The sequence below is a fragment of the Ailuropoda melanoleuca genome, chromosome 13 (assembly GCF_002007445.2).
Source record: "Ailuropoda melanoleuca isolate Jingjing chromosome 13, ASM200744v2, whole genome shotgun sequence".
Classification (NCBI taxonomy): Eukaryota; Metazoa; Chordata; class Mammalia; order Carnivora; family Ursidae; genus Ailuropoda; species Ailuropoda melanoleuca.
In genome coordinates this window covers 42739023-42765388 of record NC_048230.1, presented here as the reverse complement: position 1 = coordinate 42765388, position 26366 = coordinate 42739023, and the positions used below count along the sequence as shown (strand labels likewise).

Sequence of the window (26366 nt, the reverse complement as noted above, 5' to 3'; positions counted from 1 at the left end):
CTCAGCGGGCTGACCTGGGTTTGGCAGGGGGAGGTGGACTAGTCCATCCTGGCGCCAGGGAGACCCTCTCCTGCTGTTCTTCCTCTCCCCCACCAGTTCTCCTCTTCCCTTCTGCTGCGGGCCGCTGGGCCCCTGGGCCCCCTCCTTTTTTGGGTGACACAGTGTGACTTCTCTTCCTTCCTGGCTTCAGTATGTCAAAACTTTGTGGCAGAAAAGAAACACAGGGAAAACCATCTGGGAAGTAGGTCACCTAAAAACAACAACCTGACTGTAATTGAATCAGCTCCTTACAGTGGGCTGTCTCTGGAAGAGCCAAAACCCAGCAGTGTCTTCCTCCCCACCCCCCACCCCGCCCCCGNCAGCAGTGCCCCGCCATGTTCTCCCCCCCACCATGTCCTCCCCCCACCAAGACTTCCCTCCTTACACAGGAAATTTCAAAATGCAACTCTTGGCACAAATTTCTCCAAGAAAACGCCATCAGGCAGATAATGAAAACATCACGACGTTCGCGCTCAGACTGTGTCTTGACTGCATCACCAAGAATGTGGGAAGGTGGAGGTGAGGTTGTGGGAATAGGCGGGCATTTGCTGTCATTTGCTTAGTGGACCCCGTCTCATTTAGTGTGTGCACATTCGCTTCTGGACTCTGACAGCTGGTGGACACTGTCTTCTGTTGGAGTTTTGGGTGATCACCTCCTCCCCTCCCCCTCTCTTTGGCTTCCTTGATCCCAGGCAGTGTCTACGTGGCCACTGGGTCAGCAGCTGACAGCTGGGTCACCCCGATCCTCACTGGTGAGAGGAATTAGCCGCCGTCCTGGCAGGGGCTCAGGCTGACTGCTCTTGGGAGGTCCCGTCTACTCACAAACTTTGCCAACAGCCGGCAAGGAGTCCACAGGATGAAGGCTGCCCAATGACCGATGTGCTGGAGGTTTTCCCTTCTGTGAGACTATTGTTCGGAAAAGAGGAGGAAAAAAAGACATTTCTAGAAATGACGGAGCAGTGAGTGTAACTTCCATCCCTGGAACAGTCATGAAACCAGCCACTAAAGACACGGAGGTTAGTGTCTGGTGTGACAACAGTCCTGCCAATGTAAAGGGCAGATCCGGCCTCCTTCCCCGCCAAGAGGGTGACCCGGGTAGACGAGGCATGTCACCCTGGGACTCGCCTTGGCCTCCTCAAAGATTGGGATTGTTTTCCTTAAGATTGCCATTCTAACATAGCAAGTGTCTAACTACTGGTTATCTGAGAAACAACCAGTTAGTAAGGGGTAGTCAAAGGTCAGGGATACCTGGCCAATTTTCAGACAACCTCGAGTCTACCGTTTCAACCCAAAAAGGCACAAATACTGTCCCCTTCGAGGTGTTCAGGGGAGAAAAGTCGTCTTTTCAAGAACACCCTGCCACACACACCATCTTGCTTTCCGTGCTTGCTCAGGACCTGATGGTCAGCAGAGCCCTGCGGGGTGGACCTGAACCGCCAGCCCTCTGAACTGAAGCCTGATGTGCTCACCCCCACTCCTGAGCCAAACCCCAACCACCAGGGCTTCCCCTGGCTCAATGGCATCCTTGTTCTGAAGTTGGCGTGGGCCTGGGCCAAGGCCTCACTGTGCACTTCCTTGACCGCAGGAGCAATAGGAACTTCCTTATGGACATTTTGTTGGGAAATAAACATCTAAGATGTGATGCATGGGTCTGGTTTGGTTGAAAGAGTCAGACTTTGGAAATGGAATGACCCGGGTCTGCCTCTCAGCCAGTCTGTGTGCTGACCATGCAGCCTTTGATAGACAACAACTGGGAGCCCCGATCTCTCTGTCTGTGTGATGGGGGCTGCAGTGTGGGTGATGGGGGGCCGGAGGGGTTCGAGGAGGGAGCGAGGGGAAGTCCAGGCCGCTGGGCGGTCTTTGCGAAGTCTTAGCTCCTTTCTTTTCTTCGAAGGATGTGTTGTGTGCCTGTGTGTGTATGTGAGTGTCTGTGTTTGTGTGTTTATGCTGAGCAGGCAGCTAGGGTTGCCAAGTAAAAATACAGGGCTCCTGGTTAAATTCTAATTTCAGATAAACCATGAATAATTAGTAGTATAAGTCTATCCCCAATATTGCATGATACATACTTATACTAAAAAACGTAAGACGTCATTTGCTGTTTATTCAAGCAAGCATCCGGTGGTTCTCTTTGCTAAATCTGGCAAGCCTAGCTGGGAGAGGGTTTGTTATTTCGGTTGTAAAGTTCGATTGATGGAAGCAGGTGCGTGGGGACGGCAGCCACGGTGGCCACAGTGGCCTTGGGGGTGGGGGCTGCGTGAGGAAGAGCCCCGGCCCATGAGGTCCAGCCCTCCAAGCCCTGCCTCGCTGTGTTTCCTTCGGCTTGTGCCTTCTTTCCCTTTCTCCTTGGGGAGTTCCCTCCCTTGCATCCGGCAGAACTGTGAGCTGGGGGCCGTCCTGGCTGGGAGCAAAGGAAGCAGCCACAGCCGTGGCCCAGTGGACTTGCCCACAACTGGGGGTTGAGTCTACGCAGCGCTACACAGCACCGGGAGAGCCTGCTCTCGGGGCTCCGCCTACTTGCCGACCTGGGCGCTGGGCTGTGTTCTCTCGAAACCTTATCGTTTGTTTCACGGGTGACTTTTGATCTTCCCAAAAGAGGACCCAGCAGAGCTCAGAGCAGCTGCAGACAACTATGAACCCAGCACGCAGCCACGTCCTTGGGGAGCCCTGTGCGTCTTCTCAGCCCCAGCGCCTCGGTTCTGTTCCGGTCCCCCTGACCCGCCAGCACTGCTAAACCGCCCCCAGCCCTCTCCAGCGTTTCCTTGGCGAACTCTACCCCAGTCCTCCCAGTCCACCCAGCCTGCTCAGTGGGTGCTGTGGGCCCCGGCAGACCCTGGCGCCGGCGGCAGGGGGCACGCATGCTTGTAAAGGGAAATAGGAAAGGTAGGAAATGAAATCGCTTTCCTCTCCCAACGACCTCCCAGCTCTGCCAGCAGACCCATCCCTTACAGAGTGCGTTGTTTTCAATCCAATCTCGTTTTTATTGAAGTTTCCTCCAGGGTTAGCTTGGGAGACATCTCCCCCAGCCTCTTCCGAGTGGCCTTATTTACCAGAATCCCCTCGCCTTGGCATTTAACGTCCCCATTAACATTTCGTGCATCTTGCTTATTGCACGCATGGGCCCTCAGAGACCTCGGGGTGACGGGCACCCGGCAGCCCGCAGAAACGCCAGGCTTATTTTAATTGGTTTGAAACTGTCGCTGTCGACCACAGAGGGGTCCCTTTCCTTGAGTAATGACCTGGAATTTGATCATGCGGCTTTTATTAGCTTGTAACACGGAACGTGTAACTGTGTGAGATCAAAGCCAGAGCCAGGCACACATCTGCCCTTCGCGGCACTCTGGCTGGGCGCACATCTGCCCTCCGCGGCATGCTCAAGAAGGTGTGCCCGCCACGCAGGACCCACGTACAGGTGAAAGTGCCGTCCCGTAGACGGCAGATGGTGGCTGTGGGGGGACATCGCCTTGAACGAGTGTCTGGCCAGGCAGGGTCCTGTCTCTGGCACTCCCGGAGACCCGCTGGGAGGTACCTACGAGTCAGCCGCCCATGCAGAACCACGGTCCCATCAGCTGGGGGAAGGGCGCGGTGGGCTGGTTCCTTGTCTGCTTGAAGATGTCTGCTTGCCAGGGGCAGGGAAAGCCGTCTCCACTCCCAGAACTTCCTGGCGTCCCACTCGGTGTCAGGAAGCTTTGCTCAGAAGACCACTGCCTGGGGCCCCAGGGCACTGTGCCTCTCCCTTGCATTTCTTTGTGCGGAGGAACAGGAGAGCCCCTGAGTTCAGGGAAGGAGCGGTGGTCTAGCGTCTAGAATGTTCCAGTGCATGGTTCCTACGCCATGCCCTGGACCTTGGCTGGAATGCAAAGGAGACCTCCCGTCTGCTCAGGCTGATTGTTTGTAAGGAAAATCTCTGTGGGTGGTTGAAGAAACAATTCTAGACTAGTTCGTGGCCTTTAAGTGGAGGGAGGGTGTCAAGGGATGATCTGGTTCCTTCCAGAACGGTGCTGCTGTCCATGCACCTTTCCTGCCCTCTGGGCCGCTGGCGGGTCTGTGAGAGCAGTGTGCGAGGACTGTGCTGCGGGCTGCAGCCACCCCTGTATCATCAAGGTCTCCCGCCCCCTCAAGGGGCTCACAGTCTAACCACAGTCATCTCGAAGAAAATTTGGAGAATTTTGATAATTAAGGCAAAATATAATACGTATCTGTGTGCCTCCATCTGCAATTAAATGGTTAACATGTAGCTATATTGTGTTGCGTTTTTGAAAAAGAAAGCAAGTGGGGCAGAGGGGTCAGGGCCCCACTGACTGCTCCCAGCCTCACCCCTGCCCCCCAGCACACACGCACCCAGGCATGGATTCCATGTCCGCTACTTTGGTCCCTTGAAAACGCATTTATACACACGTGACCATGAATAGTAACTAGATTGTTTTAAAGTGCCTTTTGTGACATTTTTCCGGAAACTGCTTCATTCATTCAGCATTGAGAGTCCGTGGCTCCTTCCCGCTGACGTGTGTGTTTGCCATCCAGTCCCTTTTTCTGCTGCGTGGAAACCTGCCTTAGGAATCAGCCCCTTTGTCTCCATCCGCCCTTTCCTTGGTGGAGCCTTGCTTGTTGGCAAAGCGTCGACAATGCAGAGAACGCGGCCGAGCGGGTCTTGGGGCCTGTCTCCTTGTACCCGGGAGACGTGTGTACACCTGGCCATGAGTGGCTGGGTCTCAGAAGGTTCCAGATCCTGGCCCCAGCTCTCTGACGCGTCTGGACCTACTGTGCTGTCCCAGAGATGTTGCCACTCTGTCCGTGTGTGTCCCCGTGGGCTCGGAAAGACAGCAGCTGGCCACGTGTGCATCCCCGGCCGATGTGTCTTCCCACCGTGTGCAGCCTGGACTCTCGGGCTCAGGGAAGCAGTCTGTACCTCGGAGAGATTTAGGGTAGGAAGGGAAACCCACGTACTTGTGAGAAAGAGATAAAGAGAGGAGGGAGGGAGCAAGAAAACCATTCACCAGCGTATGGACCTCCTTGTGGGGCGCTGTGCCTGGACCCCAGTTCACGAGGGATCCTGACCCACAGGCTCCGTGGTGAAATGCTGAGTAGCTGTGTTTGGGGCATGACCCCTTGCTGCCTTCTGAGGCTCTCTGGCCGTCTGACCCCTCAGCCTGGCCTGGCAGGACTAGGGGTCTGGGGCCGTGTGGGGACACCATCCTAGAAGAGGATGGGGGTGCCTGTGGAGAAACAGCTGCCTCACCTTAGAGGCTGGAGATACTCACATTTGGCCACGGGGCAGCTCCTGGAGGTGGGAGAACGGGCAGGGTGCCCCCTGCTCTGGGAGCGTCTGCTGGGCTCAGGACCTGGGCTCCTGTCCCCTCTGTGGCACTTTGCTGAGCCAGCTCGTAGGGCGAGAGCACCCGCCTTACTCCCTTCAAACAGCCGGTTGCAGTGGGCTGTGCAAGAGGGCCGTAGTCGTGAAAGAGCTCACCCTGCAGATGGGGAAACCAAGTCACCCAGAGGCTCACCGTTGCAAGGGCAAGGACTGGGTGGCAGTCATAAGCCACTCCGTGCCGGATTCCCTGGGCTCAGGTCCAGGATATAACGGTGTGTCGTTGTTTGCCTGCAGGGTCACCAGAAGAAGGTTCCAGGAGCCTTTATTGTCCTAAGCCCCCAGCCTGTCCCTCCTGCTGCCCTCCTCCCCAGGCGAGGCTGGAGCAGCTCCTACTCGGGCTCGAGGAGGACCGGGCAGTGCCAACAACTCGGTTTATTAAGCCAATAAAATCTCAAGTTCATGAGCTGGAGGGTTTCCTGGCCTGGGCCTGGTGAGCTGCTTGGGACAGGCGGCATGTCCCCATCCCAGGAAGGGTCCTATCACCCAAGAGCAGAATGCCATCTGCCCCTGCCCTCCAGGGGGCGGTCTACCCCCTGCCCGCTGTGCCCTGTGCCCGGCCGAGGTGCTCAGGCCGAGCCCTGTGGTGTCTTTGCCTCCCAGCCTGGACTCAGGATGCCGCTTACCCTGCCTTGTTCCCTGTATCGCTGAGCACCTCCAGTCCTCCTTCTTAAAGATCTGCTCGGTTCCTGTCTCCCCTGCACCGCTCTCCGCACTGCTTTGTCTCTGGGACTTTTCCTGGTGTGCCTAATTCCTGGGGCTCCTTCAGCTTCAGGGACGCGGCCCCGCCTCCCTGCACGCACAGCGCCCTGCCAATCGATTCTGAAAACGATCAGTCACAGTACAGGAGCTCTGCTCAATGTGGCATTTTGCTTTGCGGTTATTGATACATCATCGGGCTGGAGAAGCCAGTTGGGGGGTGGCCGCGGGGTGGGCACAGAGGACAGGGCATGGAGGCGACTGTCCCACAGTGTCAGGGAGCGCCGCTCTGGTAGCAGGGGTGGATCGTGAGGCCAAGAGGAAGTTGGTGCCAGGCTGGGACTCGGGGCCAGGGCATCCCTGGGCTCGTGACCCTGTAGTCCTTGCTCCCCAGAGATGGCCAGCCCCTCGCTGCCTCCTCTGTGGCTTCCGTGCCGTCGAAGGGCCCAGCCTCTCCTGAAGCACAAGTCGGAGAGGCCCCAGACGTGCTGAATCAGCCATGGTTCTCCAGAGAAACGGAACCCGTGGGAGCTTGCTAGCCACCTGCCAGTCGGCCTCACGGTGCCTGTAGCTGCCTGTACGATAGAGAGAGATGACGGATGGATGATGGACGGATGGAGGATGGATGGATAGGTAAAGAAAAGAGATTCGTCTGAGGCATTGTCTGGTTCCAGCTTTGGTGAGCGAGGTTAAATGTCTGGATAAACTCTGGGGCTCTGCGCTGACTGCTGGTCCTGTCATCCCCACCCTTCCAGACTCAGGCCCAGTGCTGGGGAGCCCAGATGGGTCATGGGGTGATGCTGACGACTAGTCTCCAACAAGGCCGTGTTGACTGCAGAGGAGCGCTGGGGCCCGGGCTGGGATTAGGTGACATGGTGACATGGGCCATCCCGCCATCACTGCTCGTTGCCAGCCAGACCCCATGGGCCACAGGCCCCCTCCCCTCAGGTCCCGGGGCCCGGTCTGACACCATGCGTCTCCGCACAGGACAGCAATGAGTAGCTGGGAGCCGCGAGGTCCAAGTGGGGATGCTTTGTTATAACTTCTCCCAGCCTGACGCTTCCTCGGCTGCAGTGTTCAAAAGATGCTGTTCCCATGACACTCTGTCCTGTGATATTTTTAATCAAGAGCGCGGGAGAGCGTGCGTCTGATGCACTCCAGATATTCAGAGATTGAAAATGGTTTTGTTCTCGTGTTTTCTTTTCCAAACGCAGCGTTAAGTCAGAACGGCCAGAGGAAGATCCTGCCAGCCTTTCCCTTGAGCTGGTCCACGGGAACCTCTCCCAGGAGCTGTCCGTCGGCAAACAGGTGCGTGCCCCTTCATGTCTCACTTTCTGCTCCCCCGGAGCTGGTTTGTGGATCAGGGCTTCTCGGGGGGCGGGGGCCAGGGGTCAGGGTGGCTCCTAGCTGTGGGGGGCATTATCGACAATGTGGCAACGCGACTTCAGCTGGGGAAGCCGTGGTTTGTAGAGAGGAGAGTCCCCACCTTACCCCCACTGCTTGGTTCCTGAACCTTCCGTGTTTTTCACCTGCCCTTACTCAGTGCCATCACTAAAATGCAAATCAGTGAGTGTATAATAGATAATTAATAGACTGATCAGCCAGCAAGGGAGGTAAGTAGATAAATAATTTTAATCATCCTTGGGTTGCCCATAAATTCCCTCACTGCCTTTTTATTAAACTCTCTGTTTACAGGAGTCATTCATATTGCATGCCATTTTGCAAATCCCTTCCTTGGCATCTCCCACCAGGTCTGACCTGGAGTGGAGGCTCCTCGCGACAGCCAGGTCTCTTCCCAGCAGGGCCCAGCTCTGGCACAGGTTCCCAGAGGCTGTGCCCAAGGCGTAGAGATGGGGGGCAATAGGGCAGACGGCGTTCGGCTCCCCAAGGCCCGCCCTCTGCTCCCCAAACGTAGCTGCAGTCTATATTTAGACAGACTCAGAAACCTTTATTATGCTTGGCACCTGTGCTGTAGGTATGAGCTCATTCTCCTCCCCAGGGATGGCCTCCGCCTATTAATAGCCTTGGCTGAGGCTTCCTCGTGGCTCCGAATGCCAAGAGAGAAAGTGGGTTAATAAATATAAAAGAAAACTCCTGTAAGAGGGCCTGGGGCCAAACTCTCTCCCAGACTCTCCAAGAGTGGTGGCTGACGGGGCCCAGAGGGGTACAGGGTTCCCTCCACCCCAGCCTGTCCTCGTCCGCCCAGAGGTCCGATACCTGACTGGCAGGTCTGAGGACCAGTGTCAGAGAAGTCTCTAGGCTTCCCGGGAGCCGGGACGGTGGAGGCGCAGGTGGGAAATGCTGCCATCCAGGTGGGGCAGAGAAGGGGGTTCAGGTGTGGCCTCGGAGCACCCGGTGGCTGAAGGAGACAGGGAGGCAACCTTGGTTCTCCTGCCTCCCCCTTCCCACCTGCACCATCTCTCCATTGCTTTTTGCTGGTGATCTTCGGCACCTGTAGGATGGAAGGGGGCGGGGGGACATGGACCTTGGGATGGTTGCTGAACGAGATGCCTCTCTTTTCACCTTCTCCCCCACTCCTGAGTCAGGATCCCCTGTACAAAGAGAGTAGCATCCCAGGGAACAGAGCCGGGAGGGGACAGGGAAGCTCCTGCAGCCAGGTGTGCCCAAGGTCTGCTCCCAGCCAAACTGCATGCAGAGTGCCCACCGCACAAGGCAGCAGCGGGCATGCTGTGTGGCTGTGCAGGCTGCCCCTGGGCTGGTGGGTTAGCAGCTAACCCTACAGAGTGCCCTCAGGCCAGGGAATGGTTCTGTCCCTGTCTTGTTTATTCTCAGCCTGGTGCTGTGTGGGCCCACTCCTAGAATTTGTGGTCCTTCAGGTGGGAGTGGCCCAGGGAGGTCCCTAACACCCCGCTCCTCGGTGCCCGAGCTGAGGCTCCTGTGTGGGGACATGGCCACCGCAGAAAGTTCTCTGCAGAGCGTCCAGCCCCTGTTGGGGTTTCGCCTGGTGGAAAGGAAGTCAGACCGTGGGTGTTGCTGGGTTTACACAATGCGACTGTCGCTAGCTGCTCGACAGGACAGCCAACGAGGGCAGAGTCTGGGCGGCCTCCTGCTGCTTCCTGGGCTGGCTGCGGGTGTGCACAGCAGCCCACCTGGCTGGTCCGATGGGCTCGTATCTCCTGGTTGTGTGTCCTCCTCGGAGGGCGGCTGTCTGCCCGGGGCGGAGAGGGAATTCAGGCTGAACAGGTGGAAAGGCCTTTTTAAGCTCCACTCGGTGGAATTCAGGTCTGAACGATGGCCCAGTGGAGGCTCCGTGCCCTTTCAGGAGTTTATTTAGCTCCGAGTCTGCACGCCCGCCTCCCCGGCCCCACTGGCTGAGTGGGAGGAAGCCTGGCCAGGGAGGAAGCTTGGCCAGGGAGGAGGCAGAAAGAGCTGACGGGGCAGCATTTCCAAACGCTGCGTCCCTCTGCTCAGTTCAGGGCGGGCTGGAGGGGTGGCCAGAGAACCTGCTTTAACTTTGGTCTGTCAAGGGCAGGCAGACAAGGGGACAGGACGGGGAGCACATGGAACCGGAGAGCAAGGCCCTGTGGGGACTGCTCTGCATCTCGCTTTCTGGTCGTTTGGTGCACATTTTTAGGACTTCTTCTCTGTTTCCATTTGGGGGGAACTGGGGTCAGGTGTAAAGAAAAGATAATGAAGGGCAGGAGCAAACCGATGGCCACCCAGTGATGGACAGCACAGCAGGGCCTCTGGCCTGCAGAGGAGCCTGGTGTGGAGGGGATGCTTCCCTGTCTCTATCAAGAGGCCTGCCACTCCGCAGAGTGTTCACACCCCCTGCCGAGCCTGAGCGCCAGGTACCCTGTGGGCGTCGGCACACCCCCTGCCGGTGAGGCCCCCGGGAACGAGAAAGGAGGGGCCGCCACGGGCATTCACACCTTCTGGGTCTTCTGACCCTTGCTCAGCACGTGCAGTGCAGAAGTGGTTTGTCCATGAGCTGCCTTGAAGGAGCAGCGGGTCTGGCTGTGGGGTGTTGGCCCCGATGGGCCTCCACGGGCAAGGGGTTCGTGCAGCACAGAGAGTGGGGCCTCTAGGCACGGTCCCCCTGGGCCCGGGGAAGCTGAGTGAGGACATCATCACTGGGGCCTGCCTGTGCCCATGGTTTGGAGTCTACACGAGAGGCATTTGTGTACGTGTGTGACAGGGAGAGGTGGCTCCGGGCTGGCAAGGACTTCCTGTCTTAAAACTCCCTTCCTAAGCTGAAATATGAGGAAAGCAGTAGGAACATGCCGCTGTAGGAACTCGTACTGTGTCCCATGATGTCACACCCATGGAATGCCATGGGACGTGCAAGCTGGGAGGGACCCGGAGACCCCCTTGGCCGGCTCCTTCCTTGTTGGGCCGAGAAGGAGACTGGGCTCTGAAGGCCCACGGCTTGCCCCGGGGCTCACAGCCAGTGCTGGAGCCTGCCTCCCACTCAGGACCTTTGAGGGCTGGCCGCACTGGTTCTGCTGTCGTTGGACTGAGAGTGACACTTCCAAGGATCCGTGGTCTTGTCCGCCTGGTCCACCTGCCGCCAGACAGGTGGAGGGTGTGCTCCCGCTCCTGGTCTGTCTGCCTTGTCTTCCTGAACTGAGCCGCCGGCGCCCTCGGGTGGGGGAGTGAGTGATGACGGATTACAAACACCGGAGCTCTGCCTCCTGCTGTCCTCAGCTCCCACCACCCCAGCCCCGATCTCCAGACCCCAACCCCCCGGGGCGGGGGGGCTCTGCTGAATCTGCACTGGCTGAGAGCAAGGGCCACATCGTCGTCAGGCTGGCCCCTGCCTCCCTAAGCTCGGAGCGTCCAAGCAATGAGGGCTTGACCTGTAAAGAGAAAGGGCGTGAGGGAGGAGTCAAGTGCAAGAACTTAGTTCTCCCACAGACAAGGGGCAGGGCGTGGGGGGCACAGTCTTGCCCGAGAACAGGACTCTGGACCTCAGGGCGAGCTCAGTGCTGCAGCGAGAGCCACCCACGCCTCTTCCTCCCGCTCGGAATCTCAGGGCTGGAATCAAGGAGGGTGGCCCTTTGGTTCGTCTTCCTCCCCTGGGGCTAGAAGGGTCTACAGGCCTTCCTTAAGATCTTTGCTTTTCTTTTTAAATTAAAACGAGCTTTTCATTAGTACACAAACAATAGATGTCCGTTGCAGAAATTACAGACGGGAGAACAAAGGGATAGTCCCAGGGTCGGAAACAACAGCTGTGTGCATGTTGCAGACATGGGATCGCACTGCACTTGCTGTCCTCTAGCCCGAGTTGCTGTCCTTCTTACTGCACGGTCCCTCCAGGACCCCGCATTCAGCTGCATTTCCGCCTCGTGTCTAACGACCGAACATTCTTTCACTGCATACAGCTATCATATTTCACTCACCCAGCCCCTCAGGTGTGCTTCCAAGGACCGGGACAGGCATTAGCCTCTGACCCCGTTTCCAAAACTCTCCGCCACACTTCAAGAAACCAGAAGATTAATTTCCCAAATAGGAATTAGGAGATGATTATACACACTACGAAGGAGTCTGCAAACATACCCTCCAGAGAGCTTCTTTGATAAATGGGCTCCTCCGGGGCCTTCAAACGTGCTTGGCGATGTGAGATCCCAGTTCACATCCAGATGCATGGAGGATGGCACACTGGCATCACGCTGCCTTGCCTTCCTTCGTTCCCAGCTGCCTGCACCAGCACACGCACACCCAGGCACGCTCATACACACAGGCGTGTGCACGGCACACAGCATTTGGAAGCTTTTTCTCATGGTCGGCTGAAAGGCGATGATAATTTCCTACATAATGAATCACATCTATTTATCAGGTGATCTGCTTCCAGCAGCCATTACTGCGGAATAAATGGTCATTTCTCTCTAAAGGATAAAGGGAAGTTGCCCTTGGCGAGGTGAGGGAGGTCAGTGACCCCGGGCCATATAACTGATTATTTAGTGAGATGGATAAATCTCAGAAGAGACTTAGGGGACTTTTAATAAAACCAGATCCGAAAACCCCAAATCCCAGCTTGCAAATTGGCGACCACGGGCTCGACACTATGGGGGTGCATGGTGGTATCACCGTCTGTGATGGAGGGCTGTAAGCACCCCCTCAGCCTGACGAGTTGTCTCCACCCAGAGAAGAGCAAAGGGTCCGGCCACAGGAGACAGTGCCCACGGGCAAGGCGTTTGTACACGTTCATACCACCTGATAGCCAACAATCCACAAACACGTTTCCAGTATATTTGTATTCAGTTTCAGACCACATGGAGGATACTGGTAGTTACAGTCAATCATATACATGAATATATATATATATATATCACGTGTATATTTTTAGAATAATTTTTTGAGTTGAAATTCATATAAAATTAACCATTTAAAGCAAACAATTCAGTAGCATTCGGCACCTTTGCCATACAGTGCAAACACCTCCTCTGTCTGTTTCCGGAACATTTCCATCGCCCCTGAGTAACACCCCTCACTCAGGAGTGTCTTTATTAGTATTCGGTCACTTTGCTTTAAAGGTGCCCTGCCCTCCCCGCCCTGAAAACAAGCGCTTGAGGAAGCAGAGCGAGTTTGAGTGTATGGGGTCTGGGATCTGACACCATCCACTCCTTCTCCCAGCGCATGTTCATGGGGTTCCTAATGGAACCAGGAGCACCCAGTGTGAACCCTGGCTCTGTCTCTTGTTAGCGAGTCATCTCAGGCAGTGACTTAACCCTTATGCCTCATGTCTGTGAAGTGGGATAAGGACATTCTTCCTGGGGCGCCTGGGTGGCACAGCGGTTAAGCGTCTGCCTTCGGCTCAGGGCGTGATCCCAGCGTTGTGGGATCGAGCCACATCAGGCTCCTCCGCTGTGAGCCTGCTTCTTCCTCTCCCACTCCCCCTGCTTGTGTTCCCTCTTTCGCTGCTGTCTCTATCTCTGTCAAATAAATAAAATAAAATCTTTAAAATAAAATTAAAAAAAGAACATTCTTCCTGACGGGCTGTCAGCAGGAGGGAGGAAGCATCAGTCGTACATGAAGGGGCTGGGATGGTGCTGGGCACACGGGGAGAGCTCGGTGGATGTTTGCCTCTTTTGTTTTTTTTTAAGCCAGTCCAATTTAGCGGTGGGGCGTTGTATACCAACTTCAGGGACGCTAATGTTAATAAGTTCTGATAACCCACTACTGTCAGACCAGCTTTTAAAATTTTATTTTAGGGGCGCCTGGGTGGCACAGGAGTTGAGCGTCTGCCTTCGGCCCAGGGCGTGATCCCAGCGTTCTGGGATCGAGCCCCACATCAGGCTCCTCTGCTATGAGCCTGCTTCTTCCCTCTCCCGCTCCCCCTGCTTGTGTTCCCTCTCTCGCTGGCTGTCTCTCTGTCAAATAAATAAATAAAATCTTTAAAATAAATAAATAAATAAATAAAATTTTATTTTAAAGGTAAAATACACAGAACAAAATTTAGCACCATAACAGTGTGTGAGTGCGCCGTTCCAGGGCACCAGGCTCGTTCACGCTGCTGCGCGGCCACCACCGCCGTCCGCCTCTGAAACTTTCTGTCTTGTAAAACCTATAGTCTGTCGCCATTAGTCACTTAGCTCGCCTTCTGCTCCCCCGGTGCCCACTGTCCGCTGTCTGTCTCCGGATCTGAGACCCCAGGGACCTCACATGTGTGGAGTGCTTCCGTGTCTGGCAGACTTCAGCACTGCATCCTCTGGCTTCATCCACGCCGTGGTGGGTGTCAGGATTTCCTTTCTGTTTAAGGCCGAGCGATACTCTGCCGTGTGGATAGGCCCCGCTGTGTTTGCTCGCCATCCATCAGAGCACGTCAGGCAGCTCCTGCCTCTTGGCTGCCGTGAGCCATTGTGCTCCGCGTAGGTGTGCGTTTCTATTATTCTGTCTTGACACGAGGGAAACGAAATGGATTTGGAAAACTTGCTTTCCTGCGAGGTTCTCCTGTTCCCCACTTCGCACATGCACGCACACCCTCACAGCCGCAGGACACAGGCCTTGAGACAGTAGGGCTGCAGCCTCATCAGGGAGCCTTTCTGGGGCGGTCTGTTCAGGTGCACGTCTTTGCGGCTCTATGTCTGGAAAATAAACACGTCCATGGGAGGCAGATTTCCTCCTGACTTTGGATGGGGCTCGTGGGGTCGTGTAGCCATGGGAGATTTTGTGTTCTATTAGCTGCTGACCCAGCTGGGTTTCACGTCCTCATGGACGACATGGGGAAGCAGAGGTCCAGAATGACCCCCCGGGAACTGGAGGGGCAGTGGTCCCAGAGCACCCATCGGGCTCCCGCAGGCTCCCGTCTGAAGGATGCGGCTTCTAGCCAGAACCGCTTGCTTGCTGGGGCTGAGTGTCCAGACGGCCAGTGGGGGGGACGAGGAAGGGACCGTCCGGAGGCCCACAGGGTGCCAAGAGTCCACGGCGGGGAGAACAGAGCTGCTTCTCCAGGAGTAAATGCAGGAGTGGGGGCCGTGTTTCATCCTGACAGCCCCAAGTCCCCTGTGGGGGATTCTGTCTGTAAATGCTGTGTGACCACAAAGGTGGGACTTTCTGGGAAAGAATCACTGAGATGTCAGGCCATTCTCTCCTGAGACCCATTCCTCTCTTCTGGAAACAAAAAGCAAGATCGGTCCCCACTTCAGCCACCAAGCTCTCCTGCGCTGAGTCAGGGGACTTCCCGCTGTTGCCTTCCAAGCCTGGAATGCTGGCCTGGAGACTAAGACGTCTGAAGTCAGTCACACAGGCAAAGCCATGACTGACCGTGGCACCACGTCACCTTCCTCCAAAGTGCTTCCCTCTCAGCTCTGGCGGAGTGCACGGGTCACCCATGCCGCAGACGCCTCTGCCTGGGAGATCCTTCCATCCTTCGTGTTTTAGGCTTGTTTTACCCACATGTGGATTTTCCGCTCCCCCACGATTTTCCCCCCAAGGTGTGAAAGTTTTTATTGCACATTTTAAGAAGTGAAAGATAACTTTTGTTAGAAATCAGAGCTGTGGTTTGGCAGAATCAGGTCCCCTGTTCTGGAGTGATGTCACCCGGTTTTGTTTTCAACATGCCCCATCTCTACTGGATTCCTGGTCCTCCCGGAGCAGCGCTGAGCTCGGGCTGCCGTAACTGAGCCTCAGCCTGGGAAATATACCTCCTCCAAGTCCTAGAGGCTGGACGACCAAGGTCAAGGTGGCAGCCGGGCTGGTTTCTTCTGGGCTGGCAGATGGCCGTCTCCTCTCCGTGCCTTCATGTAGTTGTCCCTTTGAGCGTGTCTGTGTTGTGATCTCTTCTTATAAGGACACCAGTCACATTGGATTTGGGTCCCCCTGCCTTTGCGATCACCTCATTTTAACTTAAATCTCCTCTTTAGAGACCCACCCCCAAATCTAGGCACACCCCACGGTGCGGGGTCAGGGCTTGCCCGCGTGCATTTGGGGGACATGATTCAGCCTGCGACAGGGCCCGCCGGTGCCTGGGCAGGCTGGACCCTGTCCCCCTGGGCTTGCATGAGGAGTGGTGCCCCCCATGTCCGACTGTCTCCTTGGTCCCGGGCGTGGCATTAGCTGCGTTTCCCAGGCCCACGCTGTCTCCCCACATCCAGCTGCACCCACTGCTGGGGAGTGTTTCAACAGTGCTGAATCCAACCAAACCTCTCCAGTTACAGACGTTTGCCCTCCTGCCTCTGAGCCTTGCAGTCAGCAGGACTCTGGTGCTCAAATGCAGCCACCCCACCCTGCATCAATCTGCCAGGACCTGCTTTTTGCTCTGTCTCTCCCGCCGTCAAGGTCAATACCGCGTGGCCTCTGTCAGCTGGTGTTGCAGCCCCTGTGGAAGACCTCCACCCTCTGCCACTTCAACCCCCCCATCCCCCACAACCCACCCTCAGGGCGCGCAAGTGCAGGGCAGAGACGTGAAGACGTGGGTCTCTACACCTCCTGAGCCACCAGCACAGGCCGATTTCCATGAAGGACTCACCCGGCGACAACAGAACTCGGAGGACTCACCCGGCGACAACAGAACTCGGAGGACTCACCCGGCGACAACAGAACTCGGAGGACTCACCGGGCGACAACAGAACTCGGAGGACTCACCCGGCGACAACAGAACTCGGAGGACTCACCCGGCGACAATAGAACTCGGAGGACTCACCGGGCGACAACAGAACTTGGAGGACTCACCCGGTGACAACAGAACTTGGAGGACTCACCCGGTGACAACAGAACTTGGAGGACTCACCTGGTGACAACAGAACTTTCTCAAGGCTACTGTCAAGTGAAACATTGGCTTGTCCTCTGGGCCTTTGCCCATACTGTTCCGTTGTCTCCCTAAACTGCCCTTTGTCCTCCGATATTCAACCAGAACATCACCTCCGTGACATCATCCTGGCCCTCCCCCTCCCACCTCCCTGCTTTTCAGGCATCCTTTTGGCCCCGGGCTCAGCAGCCACAGAGCGGTGCCGTGCTTGCTGGCCCGTCTTCTCCAGTGGGGCAGGGGCGACTACTCACCTTTGTCCCCCACCGGCACCCTCCCAGTGCCTGGCTCAGTTTGGGCACCCAGGAAAGCACTCGAGAAATGCCGACGTGGCTCCTTTGCTGTGTGGTGCCGCTCAGTGGCGTACCGCCAGAGCAGCTGATCCCCGGGACCTTTTCCCGCTCCCAGAAGACACTTTCTGTGTTCCCAGGCTGCCTTAGGGTAAGCCTGCCCACATCTTCCTTCCAGCAGTGGTTCTCTCTAACACAGCTGAGTCAAGTGACCCAGCCCAGATGCATTCTAGACCTGCCTGCTGGTGAGCTCTCCACTGGGAGAAGCTTCGGGATGGGGCACAAATACCCATTATGTCTTCCCAGACACATGCTTTGTTCTGTAATTTGTATGCTTACTGCTTTGTTTGGTTTTTCTAATGTGACCACTCAGATAATAGGAGGACAAATGGGCTTCTCTACTCAACTGCCCAGAACAATTTCTAAGGAGCATTTGGGGTGGCTGAGGGAGTGTGCTGGGCCACGGAGGTACCCCGTCAACTTCTGTGGTCCCTGACTCCCTGGCAGGCTGGAATCTATGCACTGGTCAGTGTGGTTGGTCATGTCTTTTGAGAGTAAAACCCCCACATTCCCGAAGAAGAGGACATCCCACTGTGTCCTGCGGCTGGCACGGTGTCAGATGACAGCTCTTCTGTTTCTCCGTGTGTTTGTCCTACATCTTGGCATTTCTCATGTAGGCCAGAGCCCAGCCTGCTCCCGAGGACCCACAGAGTTGCTGGATGTGATTGGGAAGGGTCTCACTGATACCATGGGGATGGCCCCAGGAAGTCACATGGCCCTAGAGAGGTGTATTCCACCTGCTGGTGCAAGAGAGGACCCCCACCCCCACCCCCAGCACTGAGGTTCTCCTTCACCTCCAAGTGGTCAGCTTCCAGGCAGGTGAAGGGCACCCGGACCATGGATGAGCTGGCAGTGAGAGGCTGGATCCCACAGGAGCCATGGAAAGTGCAACTACTAAATCTCTGAGAGGCAGTCCAGGGCGTCAGAGGTCTGCTGGGAGCCATTGTCACGCATCTCTGGTGTGATCCCAGTCATGCAGCCCAGGATGGATCCAAGGCCTTGGATCTAAGCCTGTTGCTCAGGAGAGAAGAGAAAACTGTGCAGAGCACCAGATGAGGAAAGCAGTGGGCCTTGGAGGACACTTTAAGAAAATGAACAAATAGAAAGAGAGACACTAGCCAAGATCAGGAAAGAACCACAGCCAGTGAGGGAGGGGAGGGGGGAGGAGGGAGAACAGGGAGAAGAGGAGAGGGGGAAGAGGGGAAGGGGGAGGAGCAGAGAGAGAAGGAGAAGGGAGAGGTGGAAAAGTTGGGAAAGAAGGAAGAGGGGGAGGGGAGGGGGACAGGGGGTGTAGGGAGAAGAGGAGTAGGAAGGAGAGTAGGGAGAAGAAGAGGAGGGAGAAGGTGGGGAGGAGGAGGAACAGGGAGAGAAGGGAGAGGGGAGGATGGGAGAAGGAGGAAGAGGAAAAGAAGGAGGAACAAGGAGAGGAGGGAGAGGAGAGGAGGATAGGATGGGGAGTAGGGAGAGGAGGAGGGAGAGGAGAGGAAGGAAGAGGGAGAAGAAAGGAGGAGATTGGAGAGGAAGAGAAGGAAGATGGAGGGGAGAGAGAGGAAGAGAAGGAAGATGGAGGGGAGAGAGAGGAAGAGAAGGAGAGGGAGAGGGGGAGGAGAGAGGGGGAGGAGGGCCATAGGAAGGTGGCTGTGGAAGAACACCACCCAGCCTGGGCATGGAGTCTTCTGCCAGGTGCTTTCCTGGGAGCCCAGGTCCCTAGGGAGGGGACAGAGGAAGGACCGCTGTCCTCCAGGTCAGGGGCTGTGCCCTTTCTTCAGTGTACTCCTTTTCCTGACATTCTCATTATACTAATCACTTTTGCGTATGTATCTAATATAAAGGCTGCCCATAAAGTAATGAAACAGGGCTTGACTCTGGCAAATGATGTGATTATTACGTAATGAGATTAAGTGCCCTAAACCAATAAGAAAATCAAAATCAGATTGTGCTCTGTGTGTGTGTGTGTGTGTGTGTGTGTGTGTGTGTGTGTGTGTGACATTGGTGGCTTTTTTTGGGGGGGGGGTTAAAATTTTAAAAATTTTTTTGCCGATGGCAGGTCATTTTTTAAAAGTTCTTCTGTATTTTCTGTTTGAGTCTGCGCGTCTGCGCACTGGGGAGCCCCATAAATTCTGGGCTGTGGAATCTGGCTGTGTCAGCAGTCACGAAATGAATTGATATTAAGCGCAACGGAAGTCTCTCTAATTCGCCTCGTGTCTGCCTCTGCCCTCCTCCAGCCCTTTCTCGACTCCCCCCACCCCAGCCCTCCACAAGCTGTAATTGAGAAGTGGAGGGATGGAGCTGGCCATCCACGCTGGGAAGGACTCTGGTGCGTCTAGTACGTAAAACCTCACTATTATTTAGGGGTAGCTGTCCTGTCCCACTGCCCTGCCACAGACAGACAGACACTCCCAGAGATGCCCGTGCACCCCATGCACCCCTGCACTCCCAGAACGCACTGTCACGCGGTCACACACAGACATGCCGGCCATCCTCACATGCTCCCCGTCCCTCTTGGCCAGGGCGCAGGGGTGCCTCAGTACTCCCTGAGCCGGGCCCCAGGCAGCTGCTGGGTCCATGGGTCTCCAGTGGGTACAGCAAGGAGTCTGGGAGGAGGAGATGGGGCAGGAAACCGAGGGTGAACTGGCGAGAATGAATGGCCAAAACTCAGGGGAAAACAAATAACACAAAACATAAACCAACAACTTCTGCCCCTTCCATCAGCATCTTATGTTGCTCACGCTCAGACCCCACAGCTTGGAGTCAGGCTGCCCATGGGAAGCCCCTCTCCCTTTCCTGAGCTGGAAGCCACTTGCTGGAAAGGAATTGGCTCCCACCCAAAACGTAGAGGCCAAGGCGGCAGGCACCCCTCCCTCCCTCCCTCACCTTGCCAGGTTGTGCATTAATTTTTTTCCTCCTGCCCTCCCCACAAAACGAATCTTGATTTAAGAAATCAGACCTGGCAGCTGTATCTCGTCCCCTAACATGCTCCAATTGCCAGGATCTGGAAAATCTGCTGTGGGCAGGCAGGATTGCCTCCAAATGCATTTCCAGCATGGTGGGTTTAGTGAGCACACACACAGCAGAATTTATCTGCATACGGCACGCCTCACGGGCCCCAGAGACTGGTGCCAGATCAGACCTTTGCCTCTGAGAGGATCCCCCAATCTGAGCACACCCCAAGGTGGCCATCCTCTCTCACCGAGCCTCTGGCAAGGACCACGCACCGTTGGAAAGAGGAACTGTGCTCCTTGCAAACTCTCTGCACGTCACTAACTCGGCAGAAGATCAAGCTGTTTGGACTGGGCACTGGTCTCTTCCTACCCACCTCCTCCAGGGAGAATCTCTTCCTCCTGCTGAAGAAAACTTAGGATGTTATTCAAATGGAGGGTTGGTGGGGAAATGAATTAAAACAAGTGACAAGCAATCATGTTTCGAATTTGTTGAAGGCAGATCAGCAGTGGCATGAGCCTACACGAGCACCAGCTGCTGTCTCCAGGTGATCAATGAGTGTCATGTGTTTCTAGGCACAGGGCAGAGATAAGCTGAGGCCCCGCCACCAGCCGCCAGCGAGGGGCTGGGGAGGCAGCGAGTAGCTCCAGGCACCTGCCGGCCACTGTCCGTGGTGCTTGGCCTCCCACAGCCCATCTTTCCGTTTTCTCTAAGTGAAGGCATTGGCCGGAGTAGGGCACAGCTATTTGACCCCAGGATTTGATGATAGGTGTACCCAATCTAATCTGACAAACTGCCTCTGGTCCAGGATTCTGCCACGGGGCCTCAAGGGTGGAGAAGCTGTGAAGAAAAAGCAGCCATATATTGAAGGGGAGTAGAAAGCTGGTTCAGTTCGCCCTGCATTCCCAGCCATATGAGGCAGCTATGTGGCCATGGTTGGAGAGCCTAGTAGCCTTCAGTGTAAATATTTACCTATTCTGGATAGTCAGACGGGGGGCCACATGTGAGACTGTGTCACTGCTACCCAAGGTCCAGCCAAGCCCACACCAGCTGAGCACTCACTCTCTACCCCACCCCATAACATCCGCTGGTGCTGAACTCCTAACCAGGGACAATCCCTGAGAGCACCCCCCTCCCCATGTGCCTTATCTCCTTCCTCTGGCTCAGCTGGGGACCATACCATTGTGCAGGGTAGCCCTCCACTTGTTTGTCACCCCCCCCACCCCCAAAGCAGCAGATTAACAAGAGACAGTCTGACATGGTGAGGACAGCAGACAAGGACCTGGGACGTTCCTGCATCTCCCATGCGACCTTGGACAAGTCACTGCCTCCCCACGTTCTCAGTGTTCTCACCTGTAAAATGAAGGTGATAAGACCCGCCCCACCAACCTTAGGACTGTTGGAGGGGATCAGATGAGACAATAGCTTTAAGTGGCTTTGAAAAACTGCGGACTACAGTGTAAACATACGACTTTAATAATAGCAGCCTTGTAAAAGAGAAGAGGCTTCTGAGACCTCCGTGTCTGGTATTCTAGCCAAGCAAGTGCTTTAGGGGCTTCCTTTCAGGAGGGGTGGGGGGAGGGAGTAGATAGAAACCCCCATAAAGCCACAGCAAGACCTCAGGGAGGAATGGTCTTTTCTACCAACTCCCAAAAGAAAGGCTGGATTCCAAAATGAAGTCTGTTTGCTTCTTACTTTGCTAATATAAAGAGAGCGGGTGATTTCCACCGCCCCCCCATGCAGCTTCACGATGGTAGGATCAGAATACAATAGTCAGAGGTCTCTGGTGGCAGAATTCAGCAGAGGAAAGGAAGCAAAAGGATCTGTTCTAAGCGTTTGGCATACCGCTGTTCTCTCATTATCCAGCAAGAGCAGCCCAGCGTTACCGTCTGCAGCATCGAACACTTCCAGGGGCAGAGCGTGGCGAGTGTGTGTCTACTGTGCCGAATGTCGGTGTCAGCATAAATATGTTATCATTATAGACTAACATTTTAATTCCTTCCTTCAACTGCTACTTTTTAGCACCTCTGTGCTGGGGCTGTGCCCGGAGCTGGTGACAGCCTCTGCATCGTGTCGTTGCTTTCAGTGCAGTGGGGCTCAGACGATGGAGACAGTGTAGCAGGTGCTCTGGCTGCACCCTCTGGCTCTGTGAGGGGTGCACACTGATCTCCCTCCCCTCTGCTTCTCTCCTGGTCACAACTGTAGATGTTCATTAGGTCCTGTCCTGGTGTGTCCTGGTCTCCTTGCAACTCATGGCTCCCTCTGGCTTTTAGATAAACCCTCTCCCCCTCTTCTGATCTTGGCACGATTATTGGAAGATTTGTAATAATACAGAGCAATTCCAAAAAAACTGGTCACTGACACAAGCCTCAGAATGAGGGATTAGAAATTGGTGGTGGGGCTCCAGTGTCTGGCTTTGGGGGTTCCAGGTTGTAGCATGTCGCTAGGTTGTGGAAGCTGGTTATGGTCCAGTCTGTGTCTCCAGCCCAGGAGTGAGGCCTGGCATCATGAAGTCCAGGGTTTTGCTGCACGGTAACGTTTCTCCGGTAGACTTCCTAAGTCACACGCTGTCCCAGTTTCCCTCAGCCAGCCTGCAAAGACAGTCCACTTTCTTCCTACTGAACAAAGAGGAACCACATGGGGCCGTCCAGAAAGGCTCTGGGAGTGGCCGGGGGAAAGGGCTGGGTTCCCACTGTGATCTGTGAGTACAGGGCTCCCCCACACTGCTGCTGGTCCCTGCGAACAGAGATCAAAGGAGCCTCCAGAGAAGGCTTGGTATTTGGTCCTGCCTTCCCGGCCGTGAGCCGTTGTGGTTCTCAGGTCTCATCACTGATGCCACACGGGGCTGTTAGTTTTGAGGGGCTGCACTGACCATCCAGGGCTCTGGGCTGTGCCCTCGGCCCCATTCCTCCTGCCCGGAGGAGAGGAGCATCCCCGACCCAGGGCTTTTGCAGGGCTCTTCAGTAAATTCCCACGCCTTAAGCAGAGTGCTGTAGACACCTCCAGTAGTTAAGTACAAATCCACGTGGGCCAGCTAACCAAGTATGAAGCCCACAGCAACTTTATCTCCTGCACTCCAACTTAACTGATGAAGTTATCCCAGAATCCAGAATGTTTCACTGCAGAGAGCGCCGTGGCTCTTGCCATATGCCCAGGGCACACACAAAACAGAAAATAACCTCACAAAGGGAACTCCAGTGACCATATGCTTTACTACGCCGGCCATCAGAGCTGACATTTATGCTATTAATTTTAAAACACATTACTTCTTCTCTATTAACTTAGACGCGTTTGGGGCCAGCTAAAGAGCCCCTTTCCTTCGCTGCAGGCTGGCATCATATCGCGGTCCTTCACCCCCTGGTCCTCGGCCCCTCACGGCACTCCGCTGCTTCTGCAGTCTGGGGAGGGCGGTGAGGAGCATGAGGAAAGCTTAGGCACACAGATCCTTCCAGAAACACAGGAGTCCACACAGGCTGAGCTGACCCACCTGAAAGAGCCCACCTCACCCCGGCATAGGCTCCTGTCCAAACACACTGGCTGTTTCTGGAAGCAGATGGCCAGCATTGTCAAGGGCAGAGTGGCCAGAGCCGAGGGCATGGGAGAATTGATTTTACATATGTGGCAGAGCCTTTCCATCCACCCGTCACCAAACCCAGAAAAGGAGCCTGTGGAGATGAAACGAGATGCTTGTTCATCCGCCTTGTCAAAAACTCAGCTTCTCTGATTTGCGCAAGTCTTAATCCCAAACATCCGGTATTTCCCCCGGGCCTGACCTCAGAAGGCTCTCAGCGAGGGTCATTTGTTTCCATCTTAGATTCCGTTTGCTGGCTGCTTGTGCTCAGGACCCCTCCCTTGACGGTGTCAAGGATAAGCATCGCCATGAGAAGCACATGTGGAAAGGGTCCCATGCGCCAGGCCCGAGACTGAGACCTGCGCGTGGGCCGTGTCGTTGCAGCCCCACGGGAAGCCTGTGGTTCAGGTACAACACGAGGAATCACGCACCTGCTCTCCAGATGAGGAGAGTGAGGCTCCCCCCGCATGACCCCCAGGGCACTCCTAGGGCCTTGGATGGTCCTGGCAGCCATCGGTATCCACTGGGCAGGTGCTTTTCCCCCTTCAGGCTGAGCTCCTCCAGGAACACACCTGTCAGGGCACCTGTGCTTAGAGACGGGGGCCTGCTTTGCTTGCATCCCTTCTAGAGGCGGGGTTGGAGCAGTCCCTGGCCACCCCCAACCCCGGGTTATTAGTTATTTTTAGCAATCAATGTTATTGATGCCGTGTTCACTGGAGAAAGCCACCAGAGAGCTGTTCTTCCAACTCATTACATTTAGAGTTGAACTATCCCCTTTTTATATAAATCCTGACACATAAAGATAAAATACACCACTTTCTGGGGGAAGCTCTAAACCAGAGGCTAAGGGCTGGGAGGCAGTTTTAAAGATGACTCCAAAGGAGGAGGCCCGGGAGGCCCGTCCCCTGAGCCAGGGAGCTAGCTGGGGGTTACAGTGGCTTATGGAGAAGCGTAGCCCCTGGGAGGGAAGAAGGCAGGGAACAGAAAAGACGGGTGCTCTTGGGGGGCCTCAAGTCCGGGTGGCCGGGAGCAAAGGCGAGGGCTCATCGCTGGGGGCTGCAGGGGTCTGCTTCCCTACTGGCTGCTGAGGGTTGGCAGGGCCACCCATCTCAGTGCCCAGTGTCAGTGACACTGGTCCCCACCTCCCCATCCACCTCTGGGGGAGACACAGGCCTGGTTCTCAAGAACACGCCACACGCCTCACCGTGCCTTGCCTTCAGCCTCTCAGCCTTGAAAGGACAAAGCCTGGGGCCGGCAAGGGCTCAAGGATGGCTCAAGCTGATGGCTTGGGCCCGAGACCACAGGTCAGGAGATACTGGGCCAGACCTGTCAGAGAAGCCCCTCTCTCTGCCCCCGACGGGCTTCCTTTGGTGGCGTAATTTCCCAGATGTGAAAGTGATGGGAGATGCCCATGGTGGATGTCACCTGTTTCCCATGTGGGCGCACCCTCGCCTGCCGCCCCTGCTCCTGCCCCCGGTGCTCATCCAGCCTCATTCTGCTGCTGGCATTCCGTCCCCACCAAACAGCTGTTTCTAGCACCAGCTACTTCTCTTTCAGGATCCGTGCCTTCCATAAGGTGTTCTTTGTGTCTAGGACATGCTACTTTACCCATTCTCTCTCTGATGAACTCACGTCAGGTGGGTGTAGGGTCAGATCCGTTGATTTGGGGGTCATTATCAATTAGGGGGAGCCGGAACACGAGATGAATAAAATGTCCTGGTGAAGTGTAGCTGTGGCCGGAGAAGGCCAGCAAAGCGAAGATGGGGAAACAGAAGGAGCAAGTGGACACGGGCTGGAGGGTGGGTCCCCCAGAGTCAGACTCGGAGCCTCAGGAATGAGGGCGTGATCAGTATTGGGGGGCACTGTAAATAAGGGTGTAGACACATCGGTCACGTTTTGCAGCTGGGGAGTCTCGGGACAGCAGCTTGACCAGAATGGAGGGACCAGAAGCCAGGCTGTGGGGGGTGGAGAGCAACGGCTATGGAGACACAGCTCCGGAAAGCTGGGTCTGGAAAGGGGAACACGGGTCGGAAGGACTATCTTTGGCTGGCAGACAAGGGCGTGTCTCTGCACCTGTCGCTTCTCTGTGCTTTGCAGGCATTCATTTCCCCATCAGAGCTCTCCGGGGGCCTGGGGCACCGTTGCCTTTCCATCTTGAGCATTCTATGGCTTCTAGCACCTGTAAGGCACCATTCTAGGTGCTGGGGGTCCAGGAACTCCAATGGCTCAGATGGGGGACAGGCTGTGGGCAAGAAGCGTGTAGTCGTATGCTGGGTGGGAAGAAGGCGGGGGCAGAGGAAGTAAGGAGGTAAGCAGGTCTCACCAAGAAGGGAGCATTTGAGCAAAGAGCCGAAGGTGGAACAGTGAGGACGGTAGCACACTAGTGCAGAGTGAGGGAGGAGGACGGGGCAGATCAGGCAGGACCCTCAGAGGGCTTTGCCTTTGTGTTGAGTGACGTGGGGGCCACTGGAGGGCTTTCCAGCAAGGCCGCAGTGCTATTCTTTACGTTACCCTGGCTGCCTTGTGGTGAATAGACAGACAGTGGGTCATGGGCCAGATCAGAAGCAGCCTGAGAAGGTGGGAAGGTTTCTCTTGGCCTGTGGTGGTCCCAGTGGAGGAGAGTGGAATTCCAGATCTGTTTCAGAGGTGGACCCCTGAGTATGTGCTGGTGGATCGGGAGTGGGGCGTGAGAGATAGACGTCCCGGTGGCTGTGGTCACACAAGGAGACAGTGAAGTGGCAGGTTGGGTGGTTGGCTCTCAGGGATGTGATTCTAGACGTGTTGAGTGTGGGATACTTGCAGGCGGGAGGATGAGTAGACAGACAGGTGGACATATCGGTCTGGGATCCAGGCCAAGACACCCTGGTGCCTCATCTGTGCTTGGCAGGGAGGACTTGGAGTGTGCTTTGGAATGAATGCATGTTTGGCGATCGAGGGTCTGAGAGTTCTCACTCCCGGCCTATCCCATCTCTGTTCCCCAGCCCGCCTCCTGCAGCCTTCAGCAGCTTAGCCTGGCAGACGGCTCAGGGCTGCACAGAGAGTAGTAGAAACCAGTCTGAGTCTCAAAATCCCGGGAAACACAGCTGATCCGGCAACATGGCATCCAAGGGCGCCATGTTCAGGTCCTGTTCCGAGCTGAGCATTCTGAGCAAGTTTGATAGGACTCTGACATCGCAATATCTTACAGCTCCT

General features: G+C 55.7%; 1 protein-coding gene across 16 annotated transcripts in view; it reads left to right on the top strand.

Moving 5' to 3' along the window:
- Positions 1-26366, top strand: part of RBFOX3 (RNA binding fox-1 homolog 3) — a 422918-nt gene that overhangs the window by 229410 nt on the left and 167142 nt on the right. For 15 of the 16 annotated variants that reach the window (XM_034640552.1, XM_034640557.1, XM_034640558.1 and 12 more), the window contains one exon: positions 7321-7414. In XM_034640552.1, coding sequence (XP_034496443.1) covers positions 7321-7414 — 94 coding nt within the window. Of the gene's footprint in view, positions 1-6720; positions 6740-7320; positions 7415-26366 lie in introns of those variants that run through there. The other variant, XM_019798797.2, reaches the window with a different exon arrangement.